This window comes from Grammomys surdaster, unplaced genomic scaffold (assembly GCF_004785775.1).
Source record: "Grammomys surdaster isolate TR1022 unplaced genomic scaffold, NIH_TR_1.0 135, whole genome shotgun sequence".
Lineage (NCBI taxonomy): Eukaryota > Metazoa > Chordata > Mammalia > Rodentia > Muridae > Grammomys > Grammomys surdaster.
Window position 1 is genome coordinate 5,165,063 of NW_021604593.1, and position 17,548 is coordinate 5,182,610.

Below are 17,548 nucleotides of genomic sequence, written 5' to 3' on the forward strand. Positions count from 1 at the left end.
ACCGCACTTAAGCAAGCATGTACATATACATGCACATGAAGCCTCCTCTTCAAACACAGGAGATCCATATGGACTATATGTACTGAAACCAAGGACCCAAGCAAATAAATTTGGGTGGATACAATTCAGTTCAGAACACTGGCCTCCCCCATTTGTGAAGGCTAGATCTTCCAGTTGGAAAACCTCCAACCCTATCAGAATGCCCAAGACCACAGAAACAGCGTAATGTATTCATTGAGACCACAGTGCTGAGTGGGGATGCAATGCCAGGGGCTGAGAGTTCAGAGGTCAGAAGTGACTTAGTGATGGGTAAGGCAGAAGCTCTGTCCAAGTGGAGGATAGACAGTATGCTTCAGTGGGACATTCTGGAATCTCTCTAGGCAATCTTGTCTTACTCGGGGGATGGAGGACATGGCTGAACTGGCCTGAAGGGTAGCCCTGATGTCCCCACAGGCTTTCTGGAGAAGAATCGAGATGTGCTGAGCACAGACATCCTCATCCTGATTCACTCCTCGAAAAACAAGTTCCTGAAGGAGATATTTAATCTGGACTCACCACAGACAAAGCTGGGGCACGGCACCATCTGCCAGGCGAAGGGAGGGAGCCAGATCTTCAAGGTGGGCTACTTACATGCCACCCTCACTCCAAGGCACAGGGCCAGACAGATGTAACCAAGGAGACTCTTTACTCTCCAGGAGGCCATAGTATGCAGCACCCCCAGCATGTAGCTTGTGCTGGAATGAGAGGGAGAGAAGGATAGAAATACAGAGGGAAGGAGGGAGGGGGAGTAGAAAAAGAGGAGAATAGAGAAGAGGGGAAAGGAGGGAAGAAATGAACAGGAGGGAAGGGAGGGGAGGGAGAGAAGGAAGTGAAGAAGGAAAAGAAAGAAGGAAGAAGGGATGGGGAAGGATGAAGGGGAAGTGTGCACATGTGTCCTGAGTGGCAGCCCTCACTGTGGCATGGGCCACAGAGCCCCAGGCTCAGCTCCCAGCCCTTAAGCCCTCTTGCTACTTCTTTGCAGCTGTCAGACTCCACCAAGCGCCCCATCACCCTCGCAAGCCAGTTCAAGCAGTCTCTGGAGCAGCTGATGAGAATCCTGACCAACTGCCAGCCCTACTTTATCCGCTGCATCAAGCCCAACGAGTACAAGAAGCCGCTGGTAACTAGGAGAGGCTGGGGGTGTGCCAGGATAGGGGAGGGTTCCGAGGGACTGAATTTGACACCTAGACTTGACACCCAGGGCATGGCCAGCATTATAGCTGTCGCTTGTCCAATCTTTACAGACACTGGTGTGAATTGGTTGCAGCTCAGTGACCTGCACACTCACTTCACACTGACTTCCACGCACTCACACCTAGATCCTTAGTCCATCGTCAGCTGTGTGTGCTTAACCAGGTTCAGGGCTCTTCTGGGCCTCATTATTTATCATCTTCCATAAAGTCAGGTTTACTCTTGTCTCTAGGATGTTAGAAATGAAGCTGTGCTCACGAGAATGTCCACATGACCCAAAGTATCTTTGAAAGGCAAAACATCACGACTGTAGAAGGGCAGTCTGCAGTGACAAGCCCTGGCAAGTGAGCACATCCTGTGGGATTCCACTGGGGCTATGGTTTCAGGATCCCAAGCTGTGCTCTTGTTGGTCAGATTTTGACCTCACATCCTTACACAATGGGCTCATCTGTATCAGTGCCGTTTGGCCCTTTGAGCCAAAGCTGACATTTGGAGAGGTGAAACTCAGGAGACTCAAAACTTATATTTGGGAACTAGAAACTAGAAACTTTCGTGGGGGTTTACAAGATAGCATTTCCTCAAAACCGAGTGGTCCTGTCTCAGCTAATCTTTTAATAGAACAGACACTGTGTATCTCAAAAAAGGTGCAGCTAGTTTAGGAGCAGATGGTATGGCACCTCTTCCACATAAAAGCCACACTTAGCAAAAGACATCAGCTATTTCGAACATTGGCACCGAAGGGTCAGACCTGCCGGAGCTTTCTCCACATGTGGTGGGGACAAAAGGATTCCTGTGATACCCTGGTCCATAGAATCCACCTCCCCCAAAAGTCACAAGCACAGGGGGTCCCCAAACTAGGAAATATGATTTGCAAAGACAAAACAACTAAAAGCCTTGTCATAGGGAATAGGACGATATTGGTGTATACATATTAGTGTATATATGCATGTGCGTCTAAGTGTGGGGGTGTCACATATGTGCACATGGGTGATAGAGTTTGATATTGTGTATCTTCCTTTATTGCTCTCAAACTTATATAGTTTTAAATTATTTTATTGTATATGTGTGGATGTTTTCACCACATGAATGCTTGATGCCCATCAAGGCCAGAAATGGAAATGGAACTGGAGTTATGGACAGTTGTGAGCCAAACTGTGGGCACATTTGAAATAGGATGCAATTCTATATATTGAGGTTGTTTTACAAAAAAGCTAGTATAGACAGTTACTATAGACAGCAGCTGGGGACATCTCATGCTGGGAAAACTGCCTTGCTCTTAGAATTCCTGCAGGTGGCCACACTGCCTGTCTGGGCTGAGGCTCACATTCTGTGGGTGTCTCTGACCAGAGTTCAGCTCAGTGGCTACAGCTTCCTGCTCAGGACCAGACACACACATACATCTCTCTCTCTCGTTTCTCTGTATAACAGTCCTGGCTCTCTTAGAACTCACTCTGTAGACCAGGCTGGCCTCAAACTCACAGAGATCCACCTGCCTCTGCCTAAGTGGCTGGGATTAAAGGCTTTTGCCACCACCACCAGGCTGTACCTCATCTTTAAATCAGAGCCAGTCCCTCCCATCATGTACATTGTTATGGAGATTAAATAAGAAACTACAGGATCTCAGGACATGTTCAGTCGATAACAGCTGGCTATTCACCCAGGGTTAACCACAGTGACCCTTACCAACCTGTCCATGGGCTTGTCTATTTAAAGGGTGGCATCTCCCCTAGGACTTCAGGTTGAAAGTACCCTCTAGAGTCTTGGAGACAGAAGAGAAACTAAGCACCATGCCTAGATTCCTGTCAGTCACACTAGCCTCTGACCTTAGGTCCCTCTCCCACCATCCAGCTATTTATATTTATCCAGAGGAAGAGAGGACAAGCAGCACCTCAAGAGTCTATGCCTCTAAGTAGATTCATGTCTTCCTTCCACTATGGAGGAGAAGTGTTGTATTGCTGCCTTTATTGGGGCAGCATCCAGACTGGTATAAGCAGGGCCCTTTTAAAGACTTTGCATTTCTAAGGGTAAACATGCAAATAACCTTTTACTATATATATATGTGTGTGTGTGTGTGTGTGTGTGTGTGTGTGTGTGTGTGTGTGCGCGCGCGCGCGCGCGCCAGAAGACAGCTTCTGATGTTGTTCATCAGGCACTGTCTTAGTTAGGGCTTCTATTTACTGTGATAAAACACTATGACCAAAAGCAATTTGGAGAAAAGGGGTTTTGTTGTTGTTTTGTTTGTTTTGCTTTGTTTGTTTCTTTGTGTAGCCCTGGCTGTCCTGGAACTTGCTCTGTAGACCAGGTTGACTTCAAACTCACAGAGATCCTCCTGCCTCTGCTTCCTGAGTGCTATGATTAAAGGCATGCACAACCAGCAGCTGAGAAAAGGATTTACTTTGATTTATGGTTCCATCTCACAGTCTAACACTCTTGGAAGTCAGGGAAAGAACCTGGAGGCAGGAGCTGATGCAGAAGCCATGGAGGGTTGTGGCTTATTAGCTTGCTCTTAATGGCTTGCTCAACTTGCTTTCTTTCTTTTTCTTCTTTATTAATCTATTTTCACTCTATGTGCATTGGTATTTTTGCCTCCCCGTATGTCTGTGTGAGGGTGTCAGGTCCCTGGGACTGGAGTTACAGACAGTTGTGAGCTGCCATGTGGGTGCTGGGAATCGAACCCAGGTCCTCTGGAAGAGCAGCCAGTGCTCTTAACCTGTGTACTATCTCTCCAGCCCCAACCTACTTTCTTATACACGCAGACCAAGGGTGACACCACTCACAGTGGGTCAGGCCCTTCCACATTAATCACCAATTTAGAAAATGCACCACACAGGCCAATCTGGTGGAGGCATTTTCTCAACTCAGGTTCCCTTTTCCCAAATGACTCTAGCTTGTGAAAAGTTGACACAAAACTAGGCCAGTACAGGCATCAACCACCTTATTTGTGAGACAGGGTTTCTTCATGGCTAGGTTAGCTGGCTCAGGCCAATTCTCCAGAACTGGAATTACAGACACATACCACCATGCCCTGTTTTTTTATTTGGCTTCTGGAGCTCAAACCCAGGTCCTCATGTTTGCACTGAGACATCTCCCCAGCCTGCAAATGTCTTTCCTATTCCTGGTACTGTACATGTCTTGAAAATGATGGAAGCATAGTGTTCTTATGGGTCTCACAGTCTCTCTCTGTCTCTCTCTGTCTCTCTGTCTCTCTCTCTCTCTCAACACACACACACACACACCTCATTATATTCAAGGCTGGACCCTCCTGCTTCTGCCTCCCAAGTGTTAAATGTATGGACCAATCCAATTGGCCTGAATTCCAGTTCCTATCTATTGCCTTTTAGGTCCTTGGAAATACTTTCAGCAACTCCCACTGCTGTCTTCAAAAAGTCATTTGAAATCCGCATGCAGCATTATGTGCTTCTAAGTCCAGCACATAGGAGATAGAGGCAGAATGACACGCTCAGCTATATATCAAATTCTGGGCACACACTTAATGAAAACAGTCACTTTAGTTCAACCAAACATTCCGTAGGTTCTTCTGGACTTTGGGGGATGGGTGGATAGGTCCCTAGGCAAGCTGAGCTCCCCTGACAGCAGCAACGGTGAGTGGTTTTGAAGGATGGGATCCTAGGCTCCTCAGCCCCATCTTCTCTACCCACAGCTGTTTGACCGAGAGCTGTGCATTCAGCAGCTACGTTATTCTGGCATGATGGAGACCGTGCACATCCGCAAGTCAGGTTTTCCCATCCGCTACTCGTTTGACGAGTTCTCACAGAGGTTCCGCGTGCTGCTGCCCAGCCCGGAGCGTATGCAGGTGTGTGTCTAGAGGGTGTAGAACCTTGTGCCTCCCATTGAATCTTCTCCTCCTTCCTGACTTCTGGACCCTCCCCCACATGGATACCCAGCTTCAACCTGCTCCCTGTCTGTCCCTCCTTCTGTCCTCCTACTCCATTTTTGTGCTATATAGGCAAGGTGGATGACTCACGCTGGCTTCTGGTTAATTCTGGTGGCTGTGTGCTCCTTTTAGATGTCTGTGGGTTTACTCTGCTCTCCTGGGACCGTGTCCAGTATCCAAGGTGTGACTAGAAAGCTCTGTAGGATAAGATGTTCTGCTATCTTTCTGCATCCTGCAGCTATCCTAAAGTTTGGATTGGTTTGAGGCTAAGTACTCCCTAGCTACATGGAGCTACCAGGCCCAGCAAGAACACTATGTACCCCTCATCTGCTTAACCTGGAGAGTAGGCAGGTGCCTGCATGTAGTCAGACAGCCCTTCTTGTGTGACCTGTATGCAAGAGGACCCCTGCTTGAGCAGCCCTGGAGAAGGCTCCCAGCCCTCTCCAGAGTCCCTGGCCATCCCTGGTTTTCTCAACAGCTTCAAAACAAGCACCGTCAAATGACTTTGCGCATCACTGACCTGTGCTTGGGAACAGACAAAGACTGGAAAGTCGGAAAAACCAAAATCTTCCTGAAGGTGAGATGCTGGGAAGCACAGACTGCCTTTGGCCTTCTGGGAACAGCAGGAAGGAGGGGAAAGAGCCTCAGCTGGCAATGCCTACTCTGGACCCCAGCTGGGCTGTGGGTTTCTCTAGTCATAGGTTCATGCACTGGCTTGCCCTGTAGTGGGCATCTGGGATCTAAACAGGAAGGAGGTAATAGAGAGACAACATAACAGAGAATTCCCCAAGGGAACTGCACAGAAAGATGGAATAGCCATGAAAGGCCACACAGAGGAATACAGAGTAGAGATGGTGTTGGGGGAAGGGATGGAAAGAGAAGGTTCAATCCTACATTCCTGGTTCCTTGAGGCCATGCTCAAGTCTGGTCCTGCTCTATGTCCCAAGCTCACCAGGGCACATGAGAGATTCAGTCCTGTTGATGACAGATAGAGGGAGGGGGAAAAGGAATGAAGAACAACTGAGTCCCCAACCTCTCTTCCCCGCCAACCGAAGTGCCACAGGTCTCTGTCCTGCAAAGACAGCCCCTGCCTTCCCAGGCCTATGATGATGATGACAGGCCTGTGCTTCATGTCTTAGGTCTCAGGGAACTAGGGTGAGTAAAAGGCAGGGGAGACACAGCCACGGGTGAAGTCAATGACTTTGGGAGATGAAGACTGACAGATCGAAAGAGCAAAAGAAGAAGTCAAACTAAGTTGGCATTAGGATGAGATGTAGTTGCTTCCTTCAGAACCACGTTTGGGTTTTTTTCTTTGCTAGTTCTCATAGGAGAGTCTGGGACATCCTGACTTTTGGAAACCAAGACCTGCCACCAAGCAGGGCAGTGGGGGTGAGGGAGGGACAGCGACACAATGATATCATCCATCCTCAGGATCATCAGGACACAATGCTGGAGATCCAGAGGAGCCAGGCCCTGGACGGAGCAGCAATCCGCATCCAGAGAGTCCTTCGGGGACACAAATACAGGTGCCTGCCCCCATAAACCATCTTAAAGTTTGGATTAGTCTGAAGCCCAGTGCCCCACAGCTATTTGGAGACTCCAGGCTCACTGAATAAATAGCCTGTGTGCACTTCACACACTTAACCTGGAGTGCAGGCAAGTGCCTAGATGCTGTCAGCCAGCACACCGAGTTCCTCAGGCAGGCCTGGGAGAAAAACTGAGGGACAATATTTCCTCAGTGGGGACATTCAACCTATGTTGATAATTCTAATATATTATTGGGAAAGCATTCTATAAGCAAATGATGTCAGTCTCAATCTCATCTTTACATGTGTCAATATATAATACACCACACATATACATACACACACATACAAACACAAACAGCACACATATCCACACACATACACACACACACATCCATACCACACACATATATATACACACTACACACATATCCATACCACATACACACATACACACACACCACACACACTTGTTGGTGTAGGCCAAAGAAAAGATTCATTTTGGCTCACTGTTTGGTGGTCTAATCCATCGTGGAAGGGAAGATGTGGTAGCAAGATCTTGAAGCAGCTGTTCACCCTGCATCCACAGCCAGGAGCAGAGTGAGAGGCATGTTGTTACTCTGGCCACTTTCTCTCCCTTGTGCAATCTGGCACCCAACCCATGGGATGGTGCTGCCTACAATTAGGCTGAGGTATTCCACTTCAATTAATGCGACTCTTCTAGAGATTTGTCTCTTAGGTGATTCTAGATCCTATCAGGTCAACCATCAGTACAAACCCTCACAGGAGTGGCCTTCTTACTCTCAGGACTAGTGAAAGACTTCTCCAGAGGCCCCTACAATACACCTCTCCTTCCACTTTGTGGGTCTTGGGGCTCAAACTAAAGCCACCAGGCACCACAGGAAGCCCTTTTACTTGCTGAATCATCTTGCTTGCCTAGTTAGTTTTGCTGCTTGAGGCTGAACTCAAACTCTCATACATACTAAGAGTGTACTCCACAACTGAACCATACTCCCAGACCCTGAGTAACTCTTTTGTACTATGGAGACAGTATGATGCATAGGATACTTACCAAAATTTTGTATGCTAGATATAAGTAGCATTCTTGCCCACTCCCCTCCCACAACAACCAGAATCTCCTAGATTTTTCTGAATCTAGCCCCAGGCAGGTAGCTAGGTCAGTCAAGTGCTGCTGTTGTGAACACCAGAAGGAAACAGATTAACTTTGCTTTGTGGTGCTTTGGTTGTTACCTTGGCTGCCTATTAGATCACTTGGAAGATTAGTTCCAGGCTCTCCAGTATATCAAAACCCAAGAAGTGTAGTTCTTTATATAAAATGCCATTCCCAGGCGTGGTGGTGCATGACTATACACCAGCACTATAATACCAGCATTCAGAAGGCAGAGGCAGGAGAATCGTGAGTTCAAGGCCAGTCTGAACAAAACTCTGTCTAAAGTTTTTATTAGATTTTATTTTGGTTTTTTTATGTTTTTTTAATGTATTTTTATGTTTTTTATGTATTTTGTCTACATGTATATGTTTGCATTGTGTGCATATCTAGTGCATGCGGAGGCCAGTGGAGAGCATCAAGTCCCCTGGAACTGGGATTACAGATGATTGTGAGCTATCATCTGGGTGCTGGAAACTGAACTCAGGTCTTCTGAAAGTGCAGCAAGTGCTCTTAACTGCTGAACCATCTAACTAGCCCCTTTTAAGATTTTAAGTGGTACATTATTGGCACATATAACCTAAGCACATCCTCCTGTACACGTTAGCCCGACTCTAGATAATGTAACTCAATACCGATGTCATGCAACTAGCTTTTGGAATGTATTATTTGACGAATAATATGGTAACACTAAATCTGTGCAGGTTCAGGGCAGATGTAGTCTTTTCCAAATAGTTTTAGGTTGTGGTAGCTGAATCAGTAGTTAAAGAACAGTGGTACTCAACCTTGGAGTCGTGATCCCTTTGGGGTTGGAATGATCCTTTCCTAAAAGTCCCCTAAGACCACTGGAAAACATAGGTATTTACATTATGATTCATAGCTGTAGCAAAATTACAGTTATGAAGAAGCAATGAAAATCATTTTATGGTTGGGGGTCACTGCAATACAAGGGACTGTATTAAGGGTCACAGCGTTTGGAGGTTGACAATCACTGGTATAAAACAATGTACTCAGTACAACAGGCCCTCAGGGTTGGAATGACTAAGGCATAAAATCTCTAGAAGGGTTGCATTAATTGAAGCGGAACTTTACCTTTTTTTTTTGTTAATTGCTTTAGGGGAGTTGTTTGTGATGCTGACTGAACTTTAAGCTTTATACTAGACAAATGCTATCCATACATAAATGCTATGTGTACACAGATCTATACAACCTGCTTTAGCTTTTGTTGTTAATAACTGACTGTCTGTCTGTCTGTCTGTCTGTCTCTGTCTCTCTGACTCTCTGTGTCTCTCTCACTCTATGTGTGTCTTTGTGTGTCTGTGTGTCTGTGTGTGTGTGTATGTGTGTGTGTGTGTACTCTAGACAAAGAGCAAATGTTCTGATATAATTGTTGTATATGGGACCCAGGAATAATCAATATTGAAGTTCTCTGTATAATTTTATAATATATAATAGTATGACTAAGGCATACTATTCTAAACCTTAGAAATTCATCCAGGAAAGCATTAAAAGTAGTAAGAAAACAAAACTAAGTATGAAATTAAAGATCCTCATGGGCCAAGCTCATCAGAGAAATCTCTGGTATCAACCTTAGACCTCCATGTCTATGTGCACAAAAGCACATAAGCATATGTGCCTACACATACACAAACGCACATTCACATGTGCACAAAAGCACATAAGCATATGTGCCTACACATACGCAAACGCACATTCACATGTACAACACACACACACAAACAGAAAAAAGAGATGAAAAGATGACAACTTGTCCTGCTCCTTCATAGTTCTTTGTAAACTATGAAGGGATGAGGAAAGACTTCTCAATTATTTTTAAAAGCTAGGTTATCATCTTGCAAAAATGTGGGGAGTTTTTCTTTTGCTTTAACTTTTTTTTTTTTTTTTGTCAATTGTCTCAGGGGAGTTGTTTGTGAGGCTGAGGACTGAACTTTAAACTTTATACTAGACAAATGCTCTACCACTGAGCTACTGAGCTACATCCTTAGCGTAGAGATTTCGGTTGTTAATGGCAGGTCTCATGACTCTAACCTGCGTGTACATCTGCCATCTGTCTGCAAAGGCTTCCAAGCATGTGTTGTCCAGATTCCTTCCTCTCTAATATTTTATTACCTACCTTTGTGTCCAGATTGATCCCCTGGCTCCTAAGCACTTTGCAGGGTCTAGGAGAAGCATTATTAAATGCCTCTAATCTGCATTCCCCTCTAGGAAGGAGTTCCTGAGGCAGAGACGGGCAGCTGTGACCCTCCAGGCAGTGTGGCGAGGCCATAACCAAAGAAAGAATTTCAAGCTGGTGAGAGAGAGAGCTTTGGAGGATGGACTTTCAGGGGCAGCAGAAAACTGACCCGTGAAAGATGTGGTCATGATTGTTTCCCTGGGTTAGAGCTTCCAGGAAGGAAGAGTTCCGTTGCTGATTGATATAGAATACAGATCTTAAGTAACAAGATGGTGGCTCTCCTACTCTTCCCTGAGCACCCCTCCAGCCTTGTGTTTGGGGTGTTAAAGTGTTCCTCCCCAGAATTTTGGGCATCCCCCAGAGCTGGGCTGGGATGATGATAACCAGACGGATGGACCTTGTGTTACAGAATTTCCTCCTCTTTGCTCTTCCCACACAGGCCCCAGAGAGTGACTCTGCTCTGTGTGAACCAGGGCAGCCATCACTGTGCTCTCTCGGGCTTTACTTGACCCCTCCCCTTATTCGTTCTCATAATGACTATGACTGTAGCTGCAGCATTAGTGGGTACCATCAGCAACTGGCCCTGACTTTCAGTACTCTGTGCTCACAAAATTCCAGGTGGTAGCTCACAAGTATGGAAGAGTCACCCAAGGGCCTGTTGTACTGAGTACATTGTTGTATTTAATAGTAATTGCTCTGTAAGTAAAGAAAATGAAGCATAAAGACCTTCAATAGATTTGCTCAGGAGTGGTACATCTGGCATCTATGGGTCTGTGTGACTTTCAGGTCTTTAGGCTTGCCCACTGAGTTGGTCTTTGATCAGCCAACAGGCTCATCCTGGAGACCTAGGAACTTCCGTGGCATGTTCATGTGGGTGTTCATCCATTTCTCTCCTATTTTAAAGATACCCCCCTGAATGAGCGGCACACAGGGGTTCATTGTCCAGCAGTATACTGAGCATGGCTGGCCGCTGTGAAGTCCATGTCAGCCCACTGTTTACATGGCAGTAGTTACCTTTTCTTATTGCTGCAAGACAATACCCAAGAAAAACAACTTAAGGGAAAACGGGCTTATGCTGACTCACAGTTCAAGAGTCCAGGCTATCATGATGGGGGAGTCATGGCAGCAGGAATACCAGACTGCTGTTCACACTGCATCCACCATCAGGAAGCAGAGAGCAATGAGTTCCTACACTCAGCTAGGCAGCTCCATTTTTTACAGTCCAGAAACCCAGCCCATATTTAGGTGTTGTCCACATTTAGGGTAGATCTACTTAGCTCAATTAACCTTGTCTTGAGAACTCATCACAAACAAGGTTTGTCTCCAAGGTGATTCTAGGTCTGCCAAGTTCATAGTCAACATAAACCATCACATATACTGCTTGCCAGATGCTTGTTATTTGAATGGTAGACTCTGCTCCAAATACAAGTAATCAATAGGTTCATGCACACTGGCATGTATGTATACTTGTAACACCAGCACTATACCAAAAAGCAGGTGACTAAGTTGCGCTGAGAGTTTTTCAAGGAGAGCCACTCTCTGCTCTCTCAGGAAAGTGGTCTTGTCATAAATCTAACTACTTCCTGCTTTCACAGATCCTAGTGGGCTTTGAACGCCTGCAGGCCATTGCCCGGAGCCACCTGCTGATGAGGCAGTTCCAGGCCATGCGACAGAAGATAGTGCAGCTTCAGGCCCGCTGCAGGGGCTACCTGGTGCGACAGCAAGTCCAGGCCAAGAGGAGGGCAGTGGTGATCATTCAATCACATGCCAGAGGCATGGTTGCCCGGAGGAGCTACTGGCAACAGAAAAACATTGTAGGTAGTCACTTGGTATGAAAGGGAAGGTAGAGTTGGCTGGGGCCAAGGGGGAAATTGATGAGTATCAATTAAGAACATTTATGAGAAGGTCCTTTAGAATACCCAACATTCTCAACTGAAGATGTTTAAATCTCCTAGAAAGTTATTAGAAATACAGCAAGAATCCATGAAGAAGATGCTTCTGGGGCTATAATTTAGATTGTACAAAATGACTGGGAAGGTAGCTCAGTTGGTAGATGCCTTAGTTATGGTTTCTATTGCTGTGAAGAGACACCATGACAACTCATTTAATTGGGGCTGGGTTACAGTTCAGAGATTTAGTCCATTCTCCTCATGGTGAGAAGCATGGTGGCATAAAGCAGACATGATACAGGAGAGGTAGCTGAGAGTTCTATTTCAGGATTGGCAGGTAGTAGGAAGAGAGAGTGATACTGGGCCTGGCTTGAGCATCTGAAACCTCAAAGCCCACCCCGCAGTGACACACTTCCTCCAACAAGCCACACCTACTCCAACAAGGCTGCAACTCCTAGTAGTGCCACTCCCTATGGTCCTATGGGGGCTACTTTCATTCAAACTACCCCCAGTAAAGTACTTGCCATATTTCCTGTTGCTATTATAAGGTATCCTGACATAAACAATTTAAAGGGAAAAGGATCCATTTAGGAGAGTCAAGGTTGCAGGAAGTTGAAGCAGCTGGACATCTACAACCAGCCAAGAGCAGAAACCCATAAAACTTAAGGTTTGCTCAGCTTCTTCCTCCACTCATAATCCAGGATCAGCCACCCATAGAGTGGTGCCACCCGTGGTGTGTGGTCTTTCCACCTCAATTAATGTAACCAAGACAACAGACATGCCCCCAGACCAAACCAACCTGATCTAGACAATTTCTTTAAGTAACCTTCTCTTTATGGGGTGTGTACAGGGACCTCCGGTCATTCTGGCTAAGGAGCCAAAGGCTCAAGGTGCAGTTCATGAGAGGAAGCGTAAGTCCATCTATGACACCGTCACTGACACAGCGATGGTGGAGAAAGTGTTTGGCTTCCTCCCAGCCATGATTGGAGGTCAGGAGGGCCCAGCCCCAACACGCTTTGAGGTAAGACAGTCCAAGCAGGACTGGGAGGACCCCTTTTGGGCTAACTGGGACTAGTGATGTGCACTCCGTTGACTGAACGTTTGGCACATGTCCTTCTTCCCGGTTTGGCCCTCCCAGGATCTGGAAGTAAAGACCCAGAAACTGTATGAAGTTGATCTGGATACCGTGCCCATGATGGCGATGCCAGAAGAGGATGTGGACGGCCTGGCTGAGTATACCTTCCCCAAGTTTGCTGTGACGTACTTCCAGAAGTCAGCCAGCCACACCCACATCCAGAAGCCCCTTCGATACCCACTCCTCTACCATGAAAATGACACTGATCACTCGGTACCAGCATTTCCCTGGTTTCTATGTGGCCCGACCTACTCCCCGACCCATTGTTCAGAGAAAATAAGAAAAAAGCCCCAATCACCAGGGGTCCCAGTGCCGGAACCAACCAGTCCTTCTGTCTCATTCCCCAGGCAGCTCTGACTATTTGGATCATCATCCTGAGGTTCATGGGTGACCTTCCAGAGCCAGTAGTCTATGGCAGGAGCAGCCTGTCTGGCAGCTCAGTGATGCGGCAGATCCACGACAAGCTGGGCAAGGACAGTGTCACTCAGGGTCTGCAGCACACCAGATCCACACAGGTAAGTGGTAACGGCAGCAGAGAGGTGTCCACTAGAGAAGGACCCAGGAAGGTGAGTGGAAGCACCATCCACTGAACCCAGTGCCAGAGACTTAAACTGCATTTGGGAATTCATGAGTCAGGAACAGCACCAGGGCTGTTGGGATTTTACAATCATGAATGGAGATGGTCTCCTAACTCCAAATGTTGGCTTTGACTCCAGACAAATTCAAATTAACATTAAAAACAAAAAAAAAACATATTTTTGAGAAAGAAGCTATAGCTCGGTTGGTAGAGTGTTTGTCTAGAATGAGCAAAGCCCTGAGCTGGTCCCCCCAGCATCATACAACCCAGACAAGGTGGCCATACTTGCTACTCCAGCACAGGAGTTCTGGAGGCAGAGGATGAGGATTTCAAGGCCATTCTTGGTTATATAACAAGCTGGGGGCCAGAGAAAGAGATGAGGAGAGGAAAAATAAGAAGGGCTGGGAGATGACTCAGAGGGTAAGAGCATTCGCCACGAAAGCTTCGTCAAATCCCCCCAAGCCAAGCCAGGCAGTAGTGTGCACAGCTAAGCCTAGCGTGCATCCAAGGAAAAGAGAGGCAATCAGAAGAATTCCCAGAAGCAGCTACCCTGGTGTGTGCTGTGGTGATGAGGCCCTGTCACAAAGAAGGCAAAGGTGAGGACTGACGCCTGAAGCTCTCCTCTGACCTCCACATGTACACTGTGCCATGCATACATCTGCACGTGCATGCAAGCACACACACACACACATGCATGCACACGCATGCACACACGCACGCACACCAAAACAAATGTACTCATGCCACTACTGGATGATAGAGAGCCCACTAGACCTCTTTACTTTTCTTCATTTAGTCCCCAGGTATGCAGGTCCTATAAAGCATGCCTTATTTGTTTATCTAAAGCTGATAAATCAGCAGAGTAAAATGACTTTGCCTCCACATCACACTGAACACGTGTAAGTGGGACCTGGCTCTGAACCCACTGTGCTGAATTCAGAGACCGAGTTCCCATCTCCTTCCTTTCTGTGCCTGGAATTGAACCCCAACCCTGGTGTGTGTTAGGCCTGCTAAGCTGTATCCCTCCAGCCCAAAGAACAGATTCTTGGTCCCTGTTCTGCCATGCCCTCCGACGGACCTTGGGGGATGGAGAGATGGCTAATCTAACGTGCTGTTGCACAAGCCTGACAACCTGAGTTCCAGATCCCTAGTACTCTCGTAAGCTGCTGTGACTGGCGCTAGAGAGAGAGCTGAGCAGATAAGTTCCGGTACCTCCAGAGCACATGAGTTTGATTCCCAGCGCCCATATGAAATACCTCACGAACTTACACCTTGTAAGTCCTGCTCCATGGGGGTCCAGAGGCTCTGTCCTCTGTGAGCATCTTCACTCATGTGCACACACCCACCCATAGATACACATCATTTAAAATAATAAAAGCAAAAGCTTTTTTTAAAGCCAAATGTGGCCACATGTGCCTGTAGCCCTCGCACTGGCAGAGTAAGGAGTTGAAGACAAAAGGGAAGGTCCCTGGATCTTACTGGCCAGCCAACCTAGCCAAGGCAGTAAGCTCTAGGTTAGGGGAAAGACCTTGCCTCAAAAAGCAAAGTGGAGGAGGCTGGAGCAATGGCCTCAAAAGTTAAGAGCACTTGTTGCTCTTCCAGAGGACTTGAGTTTGGTCTCTAGTGCCCACAATGGGCTATTTGTAACCATTCCTGTTTCACTGGATCCAATATCCTCTTCTTGCCTCTTTGGATACATACACATATTTTTAAACAATATTTGGAGAAGTGATAGAAAAAGATACCTGATATTGACCTCTGGCTTCCTTATACACCTACAGGAGGAGGTCTCATAGGTGGCAGGCCAGCATCACTGGTCGTCTGAGCGAATGGCCTTGAACTGAGCAGTGGTGGCAAGCCGCTGCCGTTTATGGCTGCAGGCCTAGGCTAGTCGGGAACATGGTGGCTGATTGTGGAAAGCCAGATTAAATGCCTCTGATTTAAATAGCTCCCACAACACACACACACCCTAACACACACACAAACAGTTACTCACATATTTACATACACACAATTTAAAAACAATTCACAACACCTCTTGGTCAAGGCCTCCATAAGGCCCAGGTTCATACAATGAATTAACCAAAATACATAAGAATTAGCTAAGTAGCAGTGACAGTAGTTGGGGGTCCACTGTAGAAATCCACAAGTGCTCTGTACACTGGGCCACTGAACCCCAACATGCTGTGAGGACCCATTTGCTCACTAACTACAGAGGAGCCTAACAGCCCCCTGCAGCCCTCATTGTATGGGCAAGCCAGAGCCACTACAGCTTCCTGACCTCTGGAGGCATAAGCTCCATCAGAGTGTTAGGTAGCAATGCTCCGTAACAAGTTACCCCAAAGCACAGCTGCTTAAGACAGGTCAGACTAGTTCTTTCTGAGAGTTGGGAGTGGCTTGGATGGTTGGTTCTGATTCAGGATCTCTTGTGAAGTTGTAGCTAAACTGTCAACTTTGGCTTGAATAGCCTGTAGGCTTGACCTGAGTCCACTCCCAAGATCATGGAATGGTGTATCCATCCTGGTATATGGTCCCTGTCTTGAGCTATCTGAGCATCCTCACTGCATGGTTTTTCTTCACACTGAGTGATTCAAGATGAAAAATATAGTACCTCACTTTGTGAGGCAGGGACATAGCCAAAACAGAAGGTGGAGATCACATTGGAGGGTAAGGGCCTTTCTCAGCTGGGACTCTGAAAGGCAGTCTAGCAAGCAACTCTCTTCTAAAAAGTGGATATTGAGACACTGGACTGGCTTCCTGGGTCAGATCTCAGATTTCTTTCATGCATGTTAAGTAGGCCAAACAAACCCTACCCCCTATACCAATGCCAGCTTTACCCAGACAGAGATGCTATCTAGCCCTGAGTTGACCTCAACCCAAGCTCAGTCTAATTTGGGCTGCAAATTCTCATAATGACACTACTGGGGCAAGGTCCATCCTTTGCCCCAACCTGTGCTACTGGCTTTGTAAACTGAGCCAGACAATGGCTGAATGTCATAGACAAACACTCTATCCCTGGTGGCTAAACTGTTAACCACATGAGTGCTCACATCCCCTTGGTCCCTTGTCTGCTTCCACAGGAGAATAAGCAGCTGGGACAGAGGGTCCAATGATGTCTTCTCCATAAAGCTACAGTGGTCCTCATAGATCACTGGCCAAGTGAGCCCAGCTAGGAGATTTGTCTGTCCTGGCTCAGTGTCAGATTGGTACAGAGTTCTTGGCCATTGCTTCCATCCCATGCATCTGTGTCCTCCTTGGCAAATAGGGGTGGTCACAGCTGTGCTAACAGCTGTCTGTGGATTTCTAGGTGGTCAGCCAGCTGAACACTGGTGAAGAGGCATTCAAGTTTGATGGCCCTATCTCAGACAGACCCATGTCTAACCTGGAGAAGGTGCACTTCATTGTGGGCTATGCCATTATGTGTCCTGGACTCAGGTCAGTCTCCACTCTGGCTTCTATTCAGAATATCAGGCCACTTCCCGGGCACTTAGCTTATGATGGCATCAGCCTTATCATGTGCCTCAAGGTACTGGCTATTCAGCTACACTTTGACGTGGGCCTGTAGGCACAGCTGCTGTCAGAGCCACCTAGGCTCTCTGCTTGCTCTGTTAAGAAAAGCCATGAGGGGCTGGGGAAATGGTTCAGTTGGTTCCACACCTGCATTTCAATCTGAATTTGATCCTTCAGACCCCATGTCAAAAAAAAAAAAAAAAAAAAAAAAAAGGCCAGAAAAAGCAGCGTGTGCTTGTAATGCCTATGGTGAGGTCTTGCTGGCCAAATAGTCCAGCTAAATCAGTGAGGCCCAGGCTGAGACTGTCTTTAAAATAATCAATAAGGTGGAAAGCAACCAAGAAAGCTTCTATAAGCGCATATACATAGATGCACACGTACCTGTGCATGAGGCTGGACTGGGAAGAACTCACTGGTGTCAAAT

The 17,548-nt window shown here is 46.8% G+C and overlaps 1 protein-coding gene across 1 annotated transcript in view; it reads left to right on the top strand.

Annotated features, from left to right (window-relative positions):
* The window catches only part of Myo7b (myosin VIIB), a 78,154-nt gene that overhangs the window by 41,958 nt on the left and 18,648 nt on the right, over window positions 1-17,548 (top strand). The window contains exons 15-25 of the mRNA XM_028762685.1: window positions 454-617; window positions 1,022-1,159; window positions 4,892-5,044; window positions 5,604-5,702; window positions 6,557-6,651; window positions 10,046-10,130; window positions 11,609-11,827; window positions 12,753-12,923; window positions 13,041-13,250; window positions 13,385-13,552; window positions 16,922-17,049. Coding sequence (XP_028618518.1) covers window positions 454-617; window positions 1,022-1,159; window positions 4,892-5,044; window positions 5,604-5,702; window positions 6,557-6,651; window positions 10,046-10,130; window positions 11,609-11,827; window positions 12,753-12,923; window positions 13,041-13,250; window positions 13,385-13,552; window positions 16,922-17,049 — 1,630 coding nt within the window. The remainder of the gene's footprint in view (window positions 1-453; window positions 618-1,021; window positions 1,160-4,891; window positions 5,045-5,603; window positions 5,703-6,556; window positions 6,652-10,045; window positions 10,131-11,608; window positions 11,828-12,752; window positions 12,924-13,040; window positions 13,251-13,384; window positions 13,553-16,921; window positions 17,050-17,548) is intronic.